At 43.0% G+C, this 23,219-nt stretch overlaps 1 protein-coding gene across 1 annotated transcript in view; it reads right to left on the bottom strand.

Moving 5' to 3' along the window:
• Window positions 1-23,219, bottom strand: part of LOC106610514 (interferon-induced very large GTPase 1) — a 31,418-nt gene that overhangs the window by 4,947 nt on the left and 3,252 nt on the right. The window contains exons 2-6 of the mRNA XM_082973947.1: window positions 22,640-22,780; window positions 10,220-10,523; window positions 6,837-6,879; window positions 2,102-2,368; window positions 241-507 (exon numbers count right to left, since the gene is read on the bottom strand). Of these exons, the coding sequence (XP_082830073.1) occupies window positions 241-507; window positions 2,102-2,368; window positions 6,837-6,879; window positions 10,220-10,523; window positions 22,640-22,780 (1,022 nt within the window). The remainder of the gene's footprint in view (window positions 1-240; window positions 508-2,101; window positions 2,369-6,836; window positions 6,880-10,219; window positions 10,524-22,639; window positions 22,781-23,219) is intronic.

The raw sequence follows: 23,219 nt of genomic DNA, 5'->3' as shown, positions 1-23,219 counted from the left end.
GTTTGCAGTCACTGTTAGGCCATGGATTACTTCCAAGGTAAGAAAACTATGAAAACATATTAAATGAAGATATGGGCATGCCTCAAGGGAAGGCATGAATTATGACTAATTCGGCTGCCTTCATAGATTTGAATTATGTTGATGATGTTTGCCCCGCCGTACATGATGATGTCATCTTGCTGAGTGTACCATTAAAAACACCAAAGATGATGAACTGCAAAAGTATAGAAAATCACTTACTTGTGCAGATGGTTTTAGAGATAGGTTCACTCTGTTCCCCATTGTTCAGCACAGTAAAGACGCTGACAGTGTACTGAGTGCCAGGTCGCAGGTCAGAGAGTCTCATATGGCAGTCTTCAATATGTATTGCCTTGGGCTCTGTTCCTGGGCTGCTGTAGGATATGAGGAAGCACTGAGGGGTTTGCTCCATTCTGTGAGCTTTGGACCAGTGGATAGTCCAGTAGATCTCTGAATGGTCAATTCTTAAGTCCCTCGGTGGTGGGACCACTAGGATAAAAAGTAGGATTTGTTTTAGGAAAGATAACATTGAACTCATTGATCATTTTGGGCACTACATGAAGAAAAATACAATATATAGTGCATTTGGAAAGCACTAACTTTTTGCAAATTTGGTTTTGTTCCAGCCTTATTCTAAAATTGATGAAATTGTTATTTTTTCTCATCAATCTACACACAATACCCCATAATGACAAAGTAAAAAAAGGTCTTTAGAATTTTTTGCAAATGTATTAAAAATAAAAAACGGAAATATCACATTTACATAAGTATTCAGACCGTTTCCTCAGTACTTTGTTGAAGCACCTTTGGCAGTGATTACAGCTTAGAGTATTATTGGGTATGAGGCTACAAGCTTGGCACACCTGTATTTGGGGAGTTTCTCCCATTCTTCTCTGCAGATCCTCTCAAGCTCCGTCAGGTTGGATGGGGGGGTGTCGCTGCACAGATATTTTCAGGGGTCTCCAGAGATGCTCGATCGGGTTCAAGTCCGGACTCTGGCTGGGCCACTCAAGGACATTGAGACTTGTTCCGAAGCCACTCCTACGTTGTCTTGGCTGTGTGCTTAGGTCGTTGTCCTGTTGGAAGGTGAACCCCCAGCCCAGTCTGAGATCCTGAGCGCTCTGGAGCGCATCAAGGATCTCTGTACTTTGCTCCGTTCATCTTTCCCTCGATCCTGACTAATATCCCCACAGCATGATGCTGCCACTACCATGCTTCACCGTAGAGATGGTGCCAAATCTTGGTTTCATCAGACCAGAGTATCTTGTTTCTCATGGTCAGAGTCCTTTAGGTGCCTTTTGACAAACTACAAGCGGGCTGTCGTGCCTTTTACTGAGTAGTGGCTTCTGTCTGGCCATTACCATAAAAGCCTGATTGGTAGAGTGCTGCAGAGTTGGTTGTCCTTCTGGAAGGTTTTCCCATCTCCAGAGAGGAACTCTGGAGCTCTGTCAGAGTGCCCATCGGGTTCTTGGTCACCTCCCTGACCAAGGCCCTTCTCACCCGATTGCTCAGTTTGGCCAGATCTAGGAAGAATCTTGGTGGTTCCAAACTTCTTCCATTTAAGAATGATGGAGGCCACTGTGTACTTGGGGAACTTCAATGCTGCAGAAATGTATTGGTTCCCTTCCCCAGATCTGTGCCTCGACACAGTCCTGTCTCGGAGTTCTACTGACAATTTCTTCGACCTCATGGCTTGGTTTTTGCTCTGACATGCACTGTCAACTATGGGACCTTATATAGACAGGTGTGTGTGTTTCCAAATCATGTCCAATCAATTGAATTTACTTCAATCAAGTTGTAGAAACATCTCAAGGATGATTATTGGAAACTGGATGCACCTGAGCTCAATTTCTACTCTCATGGCAAATGGTCTGAATACGTATGTAAATATAGTATTTCAGTTTTCTATTTTGTATAAATTGGCGAACATTTCTAACAACCTTTTTTCACTTTGTCATTATGGGGTATTGTATGTAGATTGATGAGAATTTTTTTATATTTAATCATTTTTAGAATAAGGCTGTAACGTAACAAAATGTGGAAAAAGTCAAGGGGTCTTGTATCTCAACACAGATAACTTTACCTGTTGATTTAGATGCTGAGACCGATCTGCTTAGACTGTCATTATCACCCTCTGTGGCCACGCTGAACTCATACCTTTTACCAGGTTTGAGGTCCTTTATTTTAACATTAAGCACAGCTTTAACTCTTAGGCGGCTGAGTTCCCCATCGCACGTCCAGGTCACTCTGAACTGGTGTGGCCCTTTAACCCCCTCAGGAGAACCCCAGCTCAAAGACACAGAGTCTGATGTCACCGACAGGAAGTGGATGTCACCAGGAGGGGGCAGCACTGGTAAAGCAGGGAATAAGACAGACACAGTAGGCTATGAATAGAATACTAAAATAGAATGTGATGCAATATTTAAGTTCTAAATACTTACTGAATACTAAGCCCTGTCTGGGGCGGGGGCGTCTACTAAGCTATATGGAATTGTTTTGAAGAACGGTCATACCATGGATAATTTAGTATTTGATTTTGAATTGTATGATTATTTGATTATTTTTTGGGGGGGTGGGGGGGCTTACTGCTATTAGCCCATACAAACACATTGAATAACATATTCATTACATGGAACAACAGATAAGTCCCCCCAAAAATATTTGACCCCATATTTTTGGCAACAAACATTCTCCATATATACTCCTCCTTCAGACGAGTCTTGTGAGGCCTGTGGGCATCCTAGAGCAAAACAACCAACACGTACATGTTCGAGAGAGTCTCATCTTTGCACAGAAGGTTTAGACACTACAGACAAAAGTTGGCAGATTGGCTATACCAACTTCAGACGAGTCTCCTGACTCTTGTGGAAGTCGTAGAGAGAACACAAACGGAGAATACCATTGCAGTTCTTGACACAAACCGTTGCGCCTGGCACCTACTACCATACCCTCTTCAAAGGCACTTACAGTGGGGGAAAAAAGTATTTGATCCCCTGCTGATTTTGTACGTTTGCCCACTGACAAAGAAATGATCAGTCTAGAATTTTAATGGTAGGTTTATTTGAACAGTGAGAGACAGAATAACAACAAAAAAATCCAGAAAAATGCATGTCAAAAATGTTATAAAATGATTTGCATTTTATTGAGGGAAATAAGTATTTGACCCCTCTGCAAAACATGACTTAGTACTTGGTGGCAAAACCCTTGTTGGCAATCACAGAGGTCAGACGTTTCTTGTAGTTGGCCACCAGGTTTGCACACATCTCAGGAGGGATTTTGTCCCACTCCTCTTTGCAGATCTTCTCCAAGTCATTAAGGTTTCGAGGCTGACGTTTGGCAACTCGAACCTTCGGCTCCCTCCACAGATTTTCTATGGGATTAAGGTCTGGAGACTGGCTAGGCCACTCCAGGACCTTAATGTGCTTCTTCTTGACCCACTCCTTTGCTGCCTTGGCCGTGTGTTTTGGGTCATTGTCATGCTGGAATACCCATCCACGACCCATTTTCAATGCCCTGGCTGAGGGAAGGAGGTTCTCACCCAAGATTTGACAGTACATGGCCCCGTCAAATGATATGGTGAAGTTGTCCTGTCCCCTTAGCAGAAAAACACCCCCAAAGCATAATGTTTCTACCTCCATGTTTGACGGTGGGATGGTGTTCTTGTGGTCATAGGCAGCATTCCTCCTCCTCCAAACACGGTGAGTTGAGTTGATGCCAAAGAGCTCAATTTTGGTCTCATCTGACCACAACACTTTCACCAGTTGTCCTCTGAATCATTCAGATGTTCATTGGCAAACTTCAGACGGGCATGTATATGTGCTTTCTTGAGCAGGGGGACCTTGCGGGCGCTGCAGGATTTCAGTCCTTCACGGTGTAGTGTGTTACCAATTGTTTTCTTGGTGACTATGGTCCCAGCTGCCTTGAGATCATTGACAAGATCTTCCCGTGTAGTTCTAGGCTGATTCCTCACCGTTCTCATGATCATTGCAACTCCACGAGGTGAGATCTTGCATGGAGCCCCAGGCCGAGGGATATTGACAGTTCTTTTGTCTTTCTTCCATTTGCGAATAATCGCACCAACTGTTGTCACCTTCTCACCAAGCTGCTTGGCGATGGTCTTGTAGCCCATTCCAGCCTTGTGTAGGTCTACAATCTTGTCCCTGACATCCTTGGAGAGCTCTTTGGTCTTGGCCTTGGTGGAGAGTTTGGAATCTGATTGATTGATTGATTGCTTCTGTGGACAGGTGTCTTTTTTACAGGTAACAAGCTGCGGTTACGAGCACTCCCTTTAAGAGTGTGCTCCTAATCTCAGCTCGTTACCTGTATAAAAGACACCTGGGAACCAGAAATCTTTCTGATTGAGAGGGGGTCAAATACTTATTTCCCTCATTAAAATGCAAATCAATTTATAACATTTTTGACGTGTTTTTCTCGATATTTTTGTTGTTATTCTGTCTCTCACTGTTCAAATAAACCTACCATTAAAATTCTAGACTGATCATTTCTTTGTAAGTGGGCAAACGTACAAAATCAGCAGGGGATCAAATACTTTTTCCCCCCACTGTAAATCTTTTGTCTAACCCATTCGCCCTCTGACTGACACACATACACAATCCATGTATCAATTGTCTCAAGGCTTGAAAATCCTTTAACCTGTCTCCTCCCCTTCATCTACACTGATTGAAGTGGATTTAACAAGTGACATCAATAAGGGATCATAGCTTTCACCTGGATTCACCTGGTCAGTCTGTCATGGGATGAGCATAATGTTCATAATGTTTTGTACACTCAGTGTTTATGATGGGTGGCCGTCTGCGTTTTTTAAAGGTTCTTTATATCAAATAGTGTCTGTTACTGGTGCATAGGTTTCAGTAAGAATACTAGGAGAGATGGAAACCCACACACTGTGGTATATGGGGGTATGACATAAGCCTTTTGCCCTTTTTCTTTAACAAGAGGTAAGGTTTTGAAGGGTAAAACATTTATTCCCGATTTAAATAAAGTGATCTATAATGACGCTTAACTCAGTGATGCTTTAGGCTAGAAACAAGCTGTAAACAAGCTAATTTCTCAAGAAAGACGTGATTCTGATGCACACGGGTATATGGTTGGTTTGTCTCTGATATTCAGAGGCTGAGCAACAACCTTCTAAAGTCGAGGAGACAGAAAATGTAGCTTGGGAAGCAACTAAAGGTGTAGGATCTTAATTTGAGCCCGTTTGCTACAGCAGGAAAATAATCCTGCCGCAATAGGGATTTTTTATTACTGTGTGGATTATATAATTAATTGTCATTATTTGTAGGGGTTGATACACTCTACGTTAAGGCAAATTAAGTCATTTTAAGTGGAAATTACAAACTTTAGAAGCTTACGGCTCTAATTTAACAAACCAAAATCAAATGTAAACCTTAGCGCATTTCTTAGTTGAGTTGTGGGTGTTTCACTAATATTTTTGCTATTTTGACGACAGGAATTATGGGTGCAACACCTGGCGTAGGCGTAAAAAGGCAGGCTTTATTAGCTGTCGGTGTGATGAGGGCTTGATCACTCACTAGCCAATTAAAACCTGCTGGGAAACTTTTTGTGGTTGCTTCAAGTTGTGTATTTACAGTTTTTGATGTTGCTTTGTCATGAACTCCAGCAGGAGAGCATGGATGTTCGTTGAAGATAGGCCTACTAGTTTTTAAATACATACAGTAACCCTATAATAGGCCTAGTTATAACAAACATGTATCCAGTTTCTCATTAATTTGCTTCAGCATATGAATATTAGCCTACACATTGCAGTTGCATTTTGGTTTAGCCTAAATCTATAGATAATAGGTAGAATCTACCGCGCACCCAAAACCAATCAGTTAAGGTGTTGGGGGTAAAATGCAAAACTGGAGAAAACAGGAAAAAGTTAAAATAATAATAATGCTCTGATGAAGATCAACAGAAGGTCAACTGACCGAAAGCTTGTAATAAACACATTTGCATCTGACTGGAAGTGTGCGATTGGAATTCCCACGATTTGACCTATTTAAGTCAAACAGAGGACAGTGAAATAGTTTTATTTTTTAAGGCACCCCAATTTTGATTTTTTTTTCACTAATTGCTCTTTCGACCAATCAGATCAGCTCTGAAAAAGAGCTGATGTGAAAAGACCTGATGTGATTGTTCAAAAGACCAACTAGTGGAACTTTTTTTTTTTTTATTGGGCTGCTTGTCTAAACACCGCCTTTGAACCTAAGTTTTCTGTACTTTACTTTAGTGATTTGCTGTGCCTTCACGTACTAACTTTTGAGTGGTTTTGGTCTCCTGCTGTGTCAAATACCTGCAACACTAAAGCCGCCATGTTCATTGCATTCTGAGAGCAGTGTTGCACCTAACCTTATTGTATGCATTTTAATCTAATATTGTAATAAAAGTTGTTATATTTTTGTATCTGTGTTGTGTGTCCATGATCCAGTACCCAGTTCAGGTCTCTTATTGGTCCTGCCCTATCCAGAACCTGTCTGTCATAAGCTATTGTTTGAAAACAATATAATTGTAAACAAACACTTTAGCCTCAAAACATGGTTTAAAAAATGGTTCTGATATCATGGACGGTCAGTCCTTGCACAACAAAGCTCTGTCTATGCATTTCATTGGTTACATCTCTCCAGGCCCATCCCTCAGCCTTTGACAGAAACAGTGATGAGGTAGCCCCTTTTTTATTGTTTGAACTGCAGATTGCCCCTTTAACAACTTTGACAAATGTCAATAACTTTGGTGAGTCATTTGTTTTTTTATCAACAATGAAACCGTATTCTGATACAGTAAAGGTTTGAACATACCTTCAATTAAAGTCAGACTTTGGTTTTGTTCTTCGTCCGGTACCTGGTATCAGAATAGAACAAGAGGCAGTAAGAAAATGGAACTAACGTACTTGCACGTAGTTTATTCTAAAACACTGACTTTGCAAGAGAAACTAGAAACTCTGACAATGTGGTATTGTTTTACATTAATTCATATTAAGAGAGGAAAGATCAAGTTAAGTGGCTTGTTCCATGTCTGACAGAGAACAGACTATCTATTATCAATGTATAAAATTGCCATGGGTTATCCAATATAAGATGCTTTCGGAAAGTATTCAGACCCCTTGACTTTTTCCACATTTTGTTACGTTACAGCCTTATTCTAAAATGTATTTTAAAAAATCCTCAGCAATCTACACACAATACACCATAATGACAATGTGAAAACTGTTTTTTAGAAATGTTTGCAAAACAGAAATACCTTATTTACATAAGTATTCAGACGCTTTGCTATGAGACTCGAAATTGATCTCAGGTAATCCAGTTTCCATTGATCATCCTTGAGATGTTTCTACAACTTCATTGGAGTCCACCTGTGGTAAATTCAATTGATTGGTCATGATTTGGAAAGATACACACACCTGTCTATATAAGGTCCCACAGTTGACAGTGCATGTCAAAGCAAAAAAACATGCCATGAGGTCAAAGGAATTGTCCGTAGAGCTCCGAGACAGGATTGTGTTGAGGCACAGATCTGGGGAAGAGTACCAAAACATTTCTGCAGCATTAAAGGTCCCCTAGAACACAGTGGCCTCCATCATTATTAAATGGAAGAAATTTGGTACCACCAAGACTCTTCCTTGAGCTGGCCACCCGGCCAAACTGAGCAATTAGGGGAGAAGGGCCTCCTCTCTGGAGATGGCAGATCCTTCCATAAGGACAACCATCTCTGCAGCACTCAGGCCTTTATGGTAGAGTGGCCAGATGGAAGCCACTCCTCAGTAAAAGGCACATGACAGCCTGCTTGGAGTTTGCCAAAAGGCAGCTAAAGGACTCTTAGACCATGAGAAACAAGATTCTCTGGTCTGATGAAACCAAGATTTCATGGCACCATCTCTACGGTGAAGCATGGTGGTGGCAGCATCATATTGTGGGGGTGTTTTTCAGCGGCAGGGACTGGGTGACTAGTCAGGATTGAGGCAAAGATGAACGGAGCAAAGTACAGAGAGATCGTTGATGAAACCCGCTCCAGAGCGCTCAGGACCTCAGACTGGGACAAAGGTTCACCTTCCAACAGGACAACGACACTAAGCACACAGCCATGACAACGCAGGAGTGGCTTCGGGACAAGTCTCTGAATGTCCTTGAGTGGCCCACCAGAGCCCAGACTTGAACCCGATCAAACACATCTGGAGAGACCTGAAAATAGCTGTGCAGCAACACTCCCCATCCAACCTGACAGAGCTTGAGAGGAACTGCAGAGAAGAATCTGAGAAACTCCCCAACTGCAAGTGTGCCATGCTCGTAGTGTCAACAAAGTACTGATTAAAGGCTCTGAATACTTATGTATATGTGGTATTCTGTTATTTATATACTGCTCAAAAAAATAAAGGGAACACTTAAACAACACATCCTAGATCTGAATGAAATAATCCTAAATACTTTTTTCTTTACATAGTTGAATGTGCTGACAACAAAATCACACAAAAATAATCAATGGAAATCCAATTTATCAACCCATGGAGGTCTGGATTTGGAGTCACACTCAAAATTAAAGTGGAAAACCACACTACAGGCTGATCCAACTTTGTCAAAATGAGGTCAAAATGAGGCTCAGTAGTGTGTGTGGCCTCCACGTGCCTGTATGACCTCCCTACAACGCCTGGGCATGCTCCTGATGAGGTGGCGGATGGTCTCCTGAGGGATCTCCTCCCAGACCTGGACTAAAGCATCTGCCAACTCCTGGACAGTCTGTGGTGCAACGTGGCGTTGGTGGATGGAGCGAGACATGATGTCCCAGATGTGCTCAATTGGATTCAGGTCTGGGGAACGGGCGGGCCAGTCCATAGCATCAATGCCTTCCTCTTGCAGGAACTGCTAACACACTCCAGCCACATGAGGTCTAGCATTGTCTTGCATTAGGAGGAACCCAGGGCCAACCGCACCAGCATATGGTCTCACAAGGGGTCTGAGGATCTCATCTCGGTACCTAATGGCAGTCAGGCTACCTCTGGCAAGCACATGGAGGACTGTGCGGCCCCCCAAAGAAGTGCCACCCCGACACCATGACTGACCCACCGCCAAACCGGTCATGCTGGAGGATGTTGCAGGCAGCAGAACGTCTGTCACGTGCTCAGTGTGAACCTGCTTTCATCTGTGAAGAGCACAGGGCGCCAGTGGCGAATTTGCCAATCTTGGTGTTCTCTGGCAAATGCCAAACGTCCTGCACGGTGTTGGGCTGTAAGCACAACCTCCACCTGTGGACGTCGGGCCCTCATACCACCCTCATGGAGTCTGTTTCTGACCGTTTGAGCAGACACATGCACATTTGTGGCCTGCTGGAGGTCATTTTGCAGGGCTCTGGCAGTGCTTCTCCTGCCCCTCCTTGCGGAGGTAGCGGTCCTGCTGCTGGGTTGTTGCCCTCCTACGGCCTCCTCCACGTCTCCTGATGTACTGGCCTGTCTCCTGGTAGCGCCTCCATGCTCTGGACACTACGCTGACAGACACAGCAAACCTTCTTGCCACAGCTCGCATTGATGTGCCATCCTGGATGAGCTGCACTACCTGAGCCACTTGTGTGGGTTGTAGACTCCGTCTCATGCTACCACTAGAGTGAAAACACCGCCAGCATTCAAAAGTGACCAAAACATCAGCCAGGAAGCATAGGAACTGAGAAGTGGTCTGTGGTCCCCACCTGCAGAACCCCGCCTTTATTGGGGGTGTCTTGCTAATTGCCTATAATTTCCACCTGTTGTCTATTCCATTTGCACAACAGCATGTGAAATGTATTGTCAATCATTGTTGCTTCCTAAGTGGACAGTTTGATTTCACAGAAGTGTGATTGACTTGGAGTTACATTGTGTTGTTTAAGTGTTCCCTTTATTTTTTTGAGCAGTGTATTTAATAAATCAGAAAAGAAATCTAAAAACCTGTTTTTGCTTTGTCATTATGGGGTGTTATGTGTAGATTGATGAGGATGTTTAAAAAATGTTTGTTGAATAAGGCTGTAACGTAACAAAATGTGGAAAAAGTCAAGGGGTCTGAATACTGTCCGAAGGCACTGTATCACTTAAAATAATTAATTAGGCAATCATGCAACAAAAGATGCTATGAATCAGGCAAACAAGGAATCACTGCAGCTCAACAAGACTGGACCCACACAAGAGGTAAGTAAACACATAATAACAGAACATATAACTTACCTGTCTTCTAGCTGGTTTTATCGCATCATAGATGGTATCATGTCCTTTATGCTTTGTCACTGAACACAGGCTGCAGATAAGCACCTTGTCTGTCCTGCAGAACACCTCCAGAGCTCTGTGGTGTTCCTGACAGAGTCTCTCCTCCAGGTCTCCAGTCACCTCCACCAGGGTGTGTCTCTGTAGTTTAGGTACTGTGTAGTGCTTCCTGACGTGGGTCTCACAGTAGTACAGGTTGCAGGTCAGACAGGACTTCACAGCTTTGACCTCGCAGACATCACAGAGCATCTCTTCTGGCCTGCAGATGCTAAGTGGAAGACAATTACACACATTAAAACTTAACATTATAAAACACATTATACCATAGCACTGTTGAACACTCAATTTTGATTGCTTAGAAGGGCATTCTAGGGTGTGCATTAATTTCAGTTGAAAAAGATATTGGACACCTCTGAAGTAGTTCCAACAATAGGCACCTTATTATCATTCTAAATCACTGCACCATGCAGACCTTACTTGCTACAAAGTGACTGAAAGCTAAACCAACATCCACACAAACTGAAATTGTATACATTGTAAACACAGGTCCAATGAGAAAAAAGGTAGCTAGCTAAATAACAATCATTTCTTTTGCAGCATCTTATGACCTTATGTGGTGAGTGATGAACATTCATTTCTTCGGTCCGTCTGTTACAATGTTGCAGTCATGACGCAAGTGGCTACTCCTAAATGTTTCTTGTTTGACCAGCTGCTTTCAGCAACTGGTATTGTTGAATTCAGTTATTCAATCATATTGGCAGATTTGGTAGCAACAAACAATTTTGCTAGTGTTTAATTTGCAGTGCATACTCCTCTACTGTAATGAACCGTTTCCTGACATCAACTCATTGTTATGGATGTATCCAAATAAATGTCACTAGAAAACAGATTAAACAAACTTAAATGCAGCTACTTTGCTTTTGTTCAACCTGCAGTTTGACGTGACTGTGTTAGCCATAGTTGCCTAGCTAGGAAGCAAGGCATAAGAACGTTGCCAGCCTGCATAGCAATGAACAAATAGAATGAATGACCAGTGCACTTCTCTAGCAACCTAAACAATAGAACTAACGACAAGGTTTAGTGGAAAGATGAAATAGTATGAATTTACTTAAATTAAAATATCAATGAAAACATGTAATTTCTACAGGTAAATGTGTGCTTTAGTATAGTTCTTTTTGGCAACCGTGGTTTAGTTTATTAGGATCTGAATCTGCACATGTAGCAGCTACTCTTGCTGGGATCCACATAAAACACACAAATACATGACAAAGTACAAAACAGTTATAGACAAGGATGTTAAATTCTAAATAAAAATACAATTAAAATTTAAATAAGTTATATATTGGAAAGACGCCAAAAGACACCAAAAATGCTATTTACACACTACTAATTTATACATATTAATATTCGTATATACAGTACAGTTATTTTAGATCTTTAGAACGAGGAGAGGTGCTGAGTAATCCATGTTTTTTGGTTTGGGTACAGTGAAGAAACCCATAGTGGCATGTCTGGTGGGGTATTTATGTCTGTATGCAAATATATTATACAAGTGGTTCAGTGGCTTGCATTCATGGATGCCAAGGGAAGCCAGGCTTCCCCAAATATTTGACCAATAAAAAAATACAAATGATAAAATAATTTATCTTTTGTCTCTCTCTGTGTTTTCATAATTTTCAGTCAATTCGCAAGTGGCTGAATCTCACCGGAGAAATCATCCGGGTGAGGGAAACAGTACTCCTCTGTCTCAGTATGTGTAGCTCATGTATCTAATGCTGTCTGGACCAAAATAATATAACATGTTGCCACAGTTGCATTTGATTGGTTGATGACAGAAAGCATTTGGCCTCACTTGATAAAAAAATATATAAATTCATTTGCCAATCAGCATTGAGCTGAGCTCAACTGTGGGTTGTCCTGGTGCAGCAAAATGCCCCCCAAGGGAGAACAGATTAGATTTGGCTTCACACCAATCAAATCACTTCCTAAGCAAAACATCATTTTCAGAAAATCGTGTCTGTTTCTGGATTGCTTGTGTTGATGTCCTATAGTAGCTAGCTTGCTAAATAGGCCTTTCCTAAGCCATGGATTGAGATGGGGATTTGGACTTGTGGTTTTGACTTCATTCTCTGTACAGACCAATGATTCTGACTGCGATTCTGATGTAACCATAAATTAATATGTTGTGCCACTGGCCTGAGACAATTGAAGTTCAATATGTAGCCTAGAGGTATCCTAATAGGCTCACATAGCTAGCTAGCTAACTTAGCTTGTTCATTGTTGCCCATGCAAGGAAGTTAGGCTAGAAAGCATTTTAGCTAGGTAGTCTATGACAACACAACTAAAAGTGTACTGTAAGACAGAGCCATAGATCATTTTGCCATCATGAAAGACAGGAGGATGGCACTGGCCTTCTACTAGTCTACAAGGAGGGAGAGTCAAAAAAAAATAGTTTTACACAAACACACACACACACACACACACACACACACACACACACACACACACACACACACACACAGAGAGAAATCAGTACCATGGACAGCCACATGGTATTTAACAACATTGATTGGACTAAAATGTTTTTGGTATCTTATCTTTAAGTTTGTTTCAGTGTATTAAACTAAGCAAACATAGTCTTGTTGATTTGATGATGTTTACATGTTTAAGTTGAAATGGTGCTGGAAGCGCGGAGGCAGTGATCCTGTTGTCTTTGTGCTGACTTGCGGTAACTCTGTGGTTCTAAATCAGTAGTTGTTTCGTAAACTATCAAAAACATTAATTTGCTTGACCATGCTACAGGTGATACTACTCTTTGTTATATGCAATATTTGCTTTGTGGACTTCACCTGACAGATGTTGCTCTCCGGTTTTGTGATGAAACAAGCATACAGTGAGGGAAAAAAGTATTTGATCCCCTGCCGATTTTGTACGTTTGCCCACTGACAAAGAAATTATCAGTATATAATTTTAATGGTAGGTTTATTTGAACAGTGTGTGACAGAATAACAAACAAAAAAATCCAGAAAAACGCCAAAGCTCTTTGGCATCAACTCAACTCGCCGTGTTTGGAGGAGGAGGAATGCTGCCTATGACCACAAGAACACCATCCCCACCGTCAAACATGGAGGTGGAAACATTATCCTTTGGGGGTGTTTTTCTGCTAAGGGGACAGGACAACTTCACCGCATCAAAGGGACGATGGACGGGGCCATGTACCATCAAATCTTGGGTGAGAACCTCCTTCCCTCAGCCAGGGCATTGAAAATGGGTCGTGGATGGGTATTCCAGCATGACAATGACCCAAAACACACGGCTAAGGCAACAAAGGAGTGGCTCAAGAAGAAGCACATTAAGGTCCTGGAATGGCCTATCCAGTCTCCAGACCTTAATCCCATAGAGAATCTGTGGAGGGAGCTGAAGGTTCGAGTTGCCAAACGTCAGCCTCGAAACCTTAATGACTTGGAGAAGATCTGCAAAGAGGAGTGGGACAAAATCCCTACTGAGATGTGTGCAAACCTGGTGGCCAACTACAAGAAACGTCTGACCTCTGTGATTGCCAACAAGGGTTTTGCCACCAAGTACTAAGTCATGTTTTGCAGAGGGGTCAAATACTTATTTCCCTCATTAAAATGCATAATTTTTAACATTTTTGACATGCGTTTTTCTGGATTTATTTGTTGGTATTCTGTCTCTCACTGTTCAAATAAACCTACCATTAAAATTATAGACTGATCATTTCTTTGTCAGTGGGCAAACGTACAAAATCAGCAGGGGATCAAATACTTTTTTCCCCTCACTGCATGTGTAGTTGAATTTATTCCTCCACTGTGTGACTCTTGTCTTTTTGTTGTCACGGCCTTATTGTATATCGCGGTTGCGTATGAATAAATGGGTTATAGAGCAAACACAATTATCACAACATAGGTAGTAATATGGCTTTTTTATTGGCTTGGCTTCCTCAGTGATTTTACCTACGCACCGCTACTGAAGTGGTTAGGCATTTTCAACACACAAATGTTTTTTTTTAAAGAAGAGAAGTAGTCTATTTCTCCTCAACCATCAACCATGAAAGACTATCATGCATGTTGTTGATGTTAGTTCTGTTTGTGCAGTTAAGGGCAAGACGTGCTGCTTTGTTTTGAGCCAGCTGCAACTTTTCTAGGTCTTTCTTTGCTGCACCTGACCATATTACCGGACAGTAATCAATATGGGACAAGACCAGAGCCTGAACATCTAGTACAGTTGATATGTGTGTCAAAAACGCAGAACATCTTTTTATAACAGACAGACTTCTCCCCATCTTCGCAACAATTTTGTCAATATGACTTGATCATAATTGCTGACCATCCAATGTTACTTCTAGGAGTTCAGCTTCTTGAACTTGTTCAATGGTCACACCCTTTATGGACAACTCCAGTTGAGGTTTAGGTCTAAGAGAATGCTTGAAACAAATAAAATGCTTTTGGTTTTAGATGTATTTAAGACCAGTTTATTGTTAATTACCCATTCTGACACTGACTGTAACTCCTTGCTAAGAGTCTCAGTGAGCTCACTGGCTGTAGGTGGTGATGTGTTAAGTGTGCAATCGTCAGCGTATATAGTAATTTTAGCTTCTAGTAAGACAAGTGGCAAATCATTTGTAAAAATAGATAAGAGTAAAGGCCCAAGGCAACTGCCCTGAGGGACATCACACTGTACATATCTGATGTTGGGGCGGCAGCGTAGCCTAGTGGTTAGAGTGTTCGACTAGTAACCAAAAGGTTGCAAGATCGAATCCCCGAACTGACAAGGTACAAATCGGTCGTTCTGCCCCTGAACAAGGCAGTTAACCCACTGTTCCTAGGACGTCATTGAAAATAAGAATTTGTTCTTAACCGACTTGCCTAGTTAAATAAAGGTAAAATAGAAAATGTTATAGAAGCTTCCATTGTGGTGTATATTATTTGGAAATTATAAACTTCATAGAGGGGCTCCGGTGCGCGTTGTCCCTACCACGTCGTCCATTATATCCAGCAAGGCATTGTGGAACACTCGTTTCTGATTGGCTTGAAGGGCATTCTAGAACATGCATTATTTCCCTATAATATATAGCAATATTCAATGGCTATGAAGTTAATTCTTACATGTTCTATGTTTGAGCTGATTTCGAAAGAAAAAGTTGATTTGAAAATATTCTAGGCATTGATGAATTCGATTTTCATAATAGCAAGCTAGCAGGACTGATGGTTTGGTTAACTTAGCTAGCACATAGAGATCCTATTAATTATTCTAATTCCTTCTTCTTTGAGCAAATCTGTTTGTTTTAGAGAACAACCGATAATCGCCCGAGCCTTTTCTAGTCTATCTGCTATTGGCCGATTGTCCCTCTACATAGTAAAACTGCTGCTATGCCAGCCTCCAACCGCCTGAGCCATGAGCACTGCATAATGCTAAGCTGGAAAAATCATCAACAACAGCAAGCTAGCTCATTCTCCAACAGAAAAGTGCAGTGTTGAGAAATGTATGAATTGACACAGTAACCAAAATCAAACTCCTGTTGTGAATCTTAGTTTAATTCATGAATAATAAGGCTTGTGTCGACATGCCGGGACATTCATGCAATAAGCAAGCAAGCTAGCTAGCTAAGCAGATAGCTATGTGACCTGTTAGCAAAGATTATGATAACTAACCCATTAATCTGTGCTGTTAGCAAGCTAGCTATATTCGCTACAATTATATCTAGCTGGCTAGATAAACATGGTGCTAAGATATCAGATAGGCGCTAATAGCCAACGTACCTAGCTAATGTTAGCTGGTTATTATTTTGAACACGTACCATTTGACACCAAGTCATCTGACTTGCAGTGTAACCACAGAGTTTCTAAACCTCTTTAGTATAACGTTTGCTATTTACTGGCGTGCTGATCTGACCAGCCGCAATCGTATCCGTAAATTGTCAGTTGATAGCCGTGTTAGAGGATTGTCATAATAGGCAAAGAAGTAAGTGTTTTAAAATGTCCAAATAAAGATTGGCAACAGGTTTAGCTACCTAAGAATCTTCCTGCATGTTTATGGACCAAGAAAGCTGTAGATTAGTGTGTGTGCATGTGAGTTCTCACTTCTTAAACTATGGGAAGATTTGAGTCATTCAGACAACGTGCATCATCGTTTCATATATTTTCCTTCCCTTTCTCTCCTTGCTAGATATTATGCACATTTATGAAATGTTATCGCCATTCAGCTAGTTATCATAGTATCAGTAAACAGCAGCAAGTGATATGAGCAATGAAGAGCGATGTGAAAGGGAGCAGAGTTACAGCCTCGCTCTATTCAATCGTAGCAGTACGATCAAGTTACAACCTGCACATTTCTGGACAGATAGCCGAAATAGCCAATTTAGTTGTTTAGAATTTCGTCCTGGCAGGTGAGTTGTTTAGAGATGCGTTGAAAAAAAAACTTTTTCCCAATCATGGAAAATTACTAGTTTCATAAGCATTCATGATCACCAATCATGATGTTAAATTGGACCCATTTTCATTGAAGATAGGTTATTTCATGTTCTTAAACTAACAGCAGTGCCTTTATGATGTCCTTCCATACAGGCGAGACATGCTGGAGTGAATGGTTAGTGAGGGAGGCCCTGCTCTTTCGCTTCCCCAGTTGTTTAGTTAATTTTCATTCCAATCTCCTTTGCATTAGCGTAGCCTCTCCTGTAGCCTGTCAACTATGTGTCTGTCTATCCCTGTTCTCTCCTCTCTGCACAGGCCACACAAACGCTTCACACCGCATGGCCGCTGCCACTCTAACCTGGTGGTCCCAGCGCGCACGACCCATGTGGAGTTCCAGATCTCCGGCAGCCTCTGGAACTGCCGGTCTGTGGCCAACAAAGGCAGAGTTCATCTCAGCCTATGCTACCCTCCAGTCCCTCGACTTCTTGGTGCTGACGGAAACATGGATTACCACAGAAAACACTGCTACTCCTACTGCTCTCTCCTCGTCTGACCACGTGTTCTCGGATACCCCGAGAGCATCTGGTCAGCGGGGTGGTGGCACTGGAATCCTTATCTCTCCCAAGTGGACATTCTCTCTTTCTCCCCTGACCCATATGTCTATCTCCTCCTTTGAATTCCATGCTGTCACAGTCACTAGCCCATTCAAGCTGAACATCCTTATCATTTCTTGCCCTCCAGGTTCCCTTGGAGAGTTCATCAATGAGCTTGACGCCTTGATAAGTTCCTTTCCTGAGGGCGGCTCACCCATCACAATTCTGGGTGACTTTAACCTCCCTACGTCTACCTTTGACTCATTTCTCTCTGCCTCCTTCTTTCCACTCCTCTCCTCTTTTGACCTCACCGTCCCCCCCTACTAACAAGGCAGGCAATACGCTTGACCTCATCTTTACTAGATGCTGTTCTTCTACTAATCTCACTGCAACTCCCCTCCAAGTCTCCGACCACTACCTTGTATCCTTTTCCCTCTCGCTCTCCTCCAACACTACTCACTCTGCCCCTACTCAGATGGTATTGTGCCGTCGCAACCTTCGCTCTCTCTCTCTCCTGCTACTCTCTCCTCTTCCATCCTATCATCTCTTCCCTCTGCTCAAACCTTTTCCAACCAATCTCCTGATTCTGCCTCCTCAACCCTCCTCTCCTCCCTTTCTGCATCCTTTGACTCTCTATGTCCCCTGTCCTCCCCTCCTGCTCCGTGGCTTGACGACTCATTGCGAGCTCACAGAACAGGGCTCCGGGCAGCCAAGCGGAAATGGAGGAAAACTAGCCTCCCTGTGGACCTGGCATCTTTTCACTCCCTCCTCTCTACATTTTCTTCCTCTGTTTCTGCTGCTAAAGCCACTTTCTACCACTCTAAATTCCAAGCATCTGCCTCTAACCCTAGGAAGCTCTTTGCCACCTTCTCCTCCCTCCTGAATCCTCCTCCCCCTCCCCCCCTCCTTCCTCTCTGCGGATGACTTCGTTAACCATTTTGAAAAGAAGGTTGACGACATCCGATCCTCGTTTGTTAAGTCAAACGACACCGCTGGTCCTGCTCACATTGCCCTACCCTATGCTTTGACCTCTTTCTCCCCTCTCTCTCCAGATGAAATCTTGCGACTTGTGACGGCCGGCCGCCCAACAACCTGCCCGCTTGACCCTATCCCCTCCTCTCTTCTCCAGACCATTTCCGGAGACCTTCTCCCTTACCTCACCTCGCTCATCAACTCATCCTTGACCGCTGGCTACGTCCCTTCCGTCTTCAAGAGAGCGAGAGTTGCACCCCTTCTCAAAAAACCTACACTCGATCCCTCCGATGTCAACAACTACAGACCAATATCCCTTCTTTCTTTTCTCTCCAAAACTCTTGAGCGTGCCGTCCTTGGCCAGCTCTCTTGCTATCTCTCTCAGAATGACCTTCTTGATCCAAATCAGTCAGGTTTCAAGACTGGTCATTCAACTGAGACTGCTCTTCTCTGTGTCACGGAGGCTCTCCGCACTGCTAAAGCTAACTCTCTCTCCTCTGCTCTCATTCTTCTAGACCTATCTGCTGCCTTTGATACTGTGAACCATCAGATCCTCCTCTCCACCCTCTCCGAGTTGGGCATCTCCGGCGCGGCTCACTCTTGGATTGCGTCCTACCTGACAGGTCGCTCCTACCAGGTGGCGTGGCGAGAATCCGTCTCCGCACCACGTGCTCTCACCACTGCTGTCCCCCAGGGCTCAGTTCTAGGCCCTCTCCTATTCTCGCTATACACCAAGTCACTTGGCTCTGTCATATCCTCACATGGTCTCTCCTATCATTGCTACGCAGACGACACACAATTAATCTTCTCCTTTCCCCCTTCTGATAACCAGGTGGCGAATCACATCTCTGCATGTCTGGCAGACATATCAGTGTGGATGACGGATCACCACCTCAAGCTGAACCTCGGCAAGACGGAGCTGCTCTTCCTCCCGGGGAAGGACTGCCCGTTCCATGATCTCGCCATCACGGTTGACAACTCCATTGTGTCCTCCTCCCAGAGTGCTAAGAGCCTTGGTGTGACCCTGGACAACACCCTGTCGTTCTCCGCTAACATCAAGGCGGTGACCCGATCCTGTAGGTTCATGCTCTACAACATTCGCAGAGTACGACCCTGCCTTACACAGGAAGCAGCGCAGGTCCTAATCCAGGCACTTGTCATCTCCCGTCTGGATTACTGCAACTCGCTGTTGGTGGGGCTCCCTGCCTGTGCCATTAAACCCCTACAACTCATCCAGAACGCCGCAGCCCGTCTGGTGTTCAACCTTCCCAAGTTCTCTCACGTCACCCCGCTCCTCCGCACACTCCACTGGCTTCCAGTTGAAGCTCGCATCTGCTACAAGACCATGGTGCTTGCCTACGGAGCTGTGAGGGGAACGGCACCTCCGTACCTTCAGGCTCTGATCAGTCCCTACACCCAAAGAAGGGCACTGCGTTCATCCACCTCTGGCCTGCTCGCCTCCCTACCTCTGCGGAAGCACAGTTCCCGCTCAGCCCAGTCAAAACTGTTCGCTGCTCTGGCACCCCAATGGTGGAACAAGCTCCCTCACGACGCCAGGACAGCGGAGGCAATCACCACCTTCCGGAGACACCTGAAACCCCACCTCTTTAAGGAATACCTGGGATAGGATAAGTAATTATTTTAACCCCCCACCCCCAAAAAGATATAGCTGTACTATTGTAAAGTGGTTGTTCCACTGGATATCATAAGGTGGATGCACCAATTTGTAAGTTGCTCTGGATAAGAGCGTCTGCTAAATGACGTAAATGTAAATGTAAATGAGTGATGCTTCTATGCTAATGTTGTTGATCAGTAGGCTAATATAAGCAAACAGATTGTCATCTGTAGCACCATAGACTCCACTGATCAACCAAAACAAGCCCAATAACTCAATGCGTGCACACACTCCTACTGAATATTAATTCACCTGTATTTTGAGTAGGCCTATGATTTACCATTCAAATACAATTATTACCATTATGTAGTTAGGTTGGTAAAAACAATGTAAAATGTATTGTTTGATTTAAAAATACATGCATTATTGCATACATTGTCATCAAAATGTTCTAATTTTATGATATTGAATATTTAAATATCGCCACCTTGACCCCCAAAAATCGGTATTGGCCTCAACCCTAAAAAATCTTTGTGTAGTTTGTGTGGTTACCTAGGTAACTACTGTAGCTATCTAGTAAACTTGCTAGCTACGTCAGTGGATGTTGAACACATTTCTACTTGCAAATGAACACGTTTCTATCTGTAAATGTGTTAAATTATAGCCGTGGTATAATCATAATAATCAACTCAGGGCTCTATGCATTCTCTGGAAAATAATGCAACTCCATGGAAGGTTAGTTCCACTCCACTAGCGTATCGTGGCACTCACCTTCCACATCGTGCATTATTTTCCACAGAATATAAAGTGTCGCTGCTTATCCCTTACTTAATTTTTTTTTATTTTTTTAAATACTCGGAAACTTTCAATTTTTACAAGAAAACATATAGCCTACATGATCCTGTAAAACTTCCATTAAACGCAGAGCCTTCAACAAACGCCTGTCTCTTATAATGTCCGGGAATCGCTTCACATTTAAGCCAGACCTGCCAACCTTGAAGAATCTGTATGAGTACCATGTCAGCATCGCCCACACCACTCAAACCAAGTATATTGTGGCAAATTCAGGGGGCAGCCCCGAGCAGAACTTGAACCCAGGTCCAGTTTCTGCTAAGCCAAGAGGTCCAACTCCTGGTGTAACAATTAAGGTGTTGGCTTGACAGTCACTGAATCCAGGTTCGAGTCCTGGTAGGGGCTACACCCCGAAAACGCTACAATGGTGTCAGAAGTAGGAAGGCACCCGTAAGGCCATCCGTGTACATGTGAGGAACTAGGTATAGAGAAGCGTGGGGACACGCTCTCCTGAAGGAAGGGGGTAGTGTATTGACCTTAAGCCAACACCTAGCGAGCTAGTCAAGAAGATTTGGACATCTTGGCATTAAGGTTAAAGTGTTGGCTTGACAGGCACTTGACCTGGGTTCAAATCCTGGTGAAGGCTACCCCCCCAAATTATAATATGCTTCCCAAGGTTTGCTTCTATTGACTTTCGCCTTTAACTGCCCCTAATTGACCCATTTTTTGCTACAACTTCGGAGTCCGTTGGAAAGGATCAGCTTGAGCAAAGTGAGGTGCAGAATCACTGATCTTAAAATAACAGGTTACAGTATGTGCAATTAAGATTTGCAGTGCTACGCCTCCCCTGGCTCAGGCGATCCCTCCGGCGATCCCCCCGGCAAACACACATGCACAACCAGACATTGATTAATTCATTGATTGGAGACAGCTTGTGTCAATAACAGAACATTTCCTAGGATTTCCTACCTGCAGCAACCCTAGTGGTTATTGGCGGTAAAAACACAGTGTCCATTTCTGCACCAAAAATCTGAGCCTTCGTCATAAGATATAGGTCTACTAGTGTTGAGAATAACACAAGTATAAAAACTGTGACAACCAGCCCCAGTCTTCCCTAATCTGCACCCGTGGATATGCTCATTGATGCTCTGCTACCCACAAAATGTTTCAGAAAATTTAAGTTGATGTCAACTGTATTCCCCACCAAAGATAGTTTATATACTTTTCCCACCCTCTCTGTCTCTACCTCGCACTGGATGATCCCTGCATATCAAAATACAAGTCTGTCCGTGTAGCTAGCAAGAAAAATATATCACTTCGCTGACTTTGTAGCCTGACATTTTCTGTGCATTCCAAATGTCATTTTTTTATTTTTATTATTGAACGGGGCTGTCATTGATAGAACGTATCAATGATAGTAGCTGTTTTTATCAACTTGTAGAAATAGGGCAAACTGGGCTTTCCAAACCTCAAACTGTATTAAACGCCCATCCCAACAAACGGCAGAGCAGCTCGGCGTTTTAAAGTACATGTCATAGGTGCATGTCATACAACTCTGCATGTGTTGTTGGTTTACCTTTCATTCCTGGGTTGGTCTCCATCATCACTTGGGTCTATGCTGATTGAACTCACTGACTGGTCACTCTGGTCACTCATAGACATATGACTAGCTTTACATAGCTGGAGATGCTTCAAATTGTTGCTGTAAACATAGAAAGACGCTCAAATCTTTGTTCACAATTTCAAATAACAAAAATGGGGGAATTGGTCTGGCAAAACGGATCCTAACTACAATCTCCTAGCCCTTGAGCAAGGCACTTAAACCCACAACTGCTCCAGGGGCACTGCACAGTGGCTTGACCCTGTGCTCCTCTCAGCTGTGTGTGTGTGCGTGCATGCGTATGTGTGGTATTGAGCAGAAGACACATTTCCTTGTTCACTTATTTGATCAAATTCCCTTAAAATAAATGTACGATCTTACTTCTCTTTTTGAGCTGAGTCCTCCACCTTGTCCTCATCCTCCTCGTCCTCCTCCTCCTCCTTCTCATCCATATCCATTGATTGGTGACTCTTTGCTGATACAAAACTCAGAGTTGGTGACTCGGCTCTCTCCTGATGAACACTGAAAGTACAGAAATGCAAAACTATGAGAAGAGGAAGCAACATAATTCAACCAATTAGTGTTGACATCAACTTGAATAAAAAGCCATAAAGGAGGTGTATATTCGACCGTCAGAGTCAGAGGGTAGGATTAAGATTAGGTTTAGGGTTAAGGTCCGGGTCAGTGGTGCAAGGTTAGGGGTAAAATGTGTAATCTCACTCCTCTTTTTGAGTAAAGTCTCCTTTGAAAAGAATAGAAAGATCCATAGAATGGTCAGTCTTCATGGATAGACAACTCGCAGTTGATGAATCAGCTCTCTGCAGATGAACCCTGCAAGTAGAAGACTATGAGACTTGGACGTAACAAATGTTGGATGTAAATAATATGTAAATAATATTGAATTTACATCCAAATTAACTAAGTGCCATAAACAACCTCTCACCCCTCATTTTGAGTACAG

Source organism: Salmo salar, chromosome 04, assembly GCF_965601325.2.
Source record: "Salmo salar chromosome 04, fSalSal1, whole genome shotgun sequence".
In the NCBI taxonomy this organism is placed as follows: Eukaryota; Metazoa; Chordata; class Actinopteri; order Salmoniformes; family Salmonidae; genus Salmo; species Salmo salar.
Note: the sequence above shows the minus strand (reverse complement) of the source record. Positions and strands in the feature narration are given on the sequence as shown.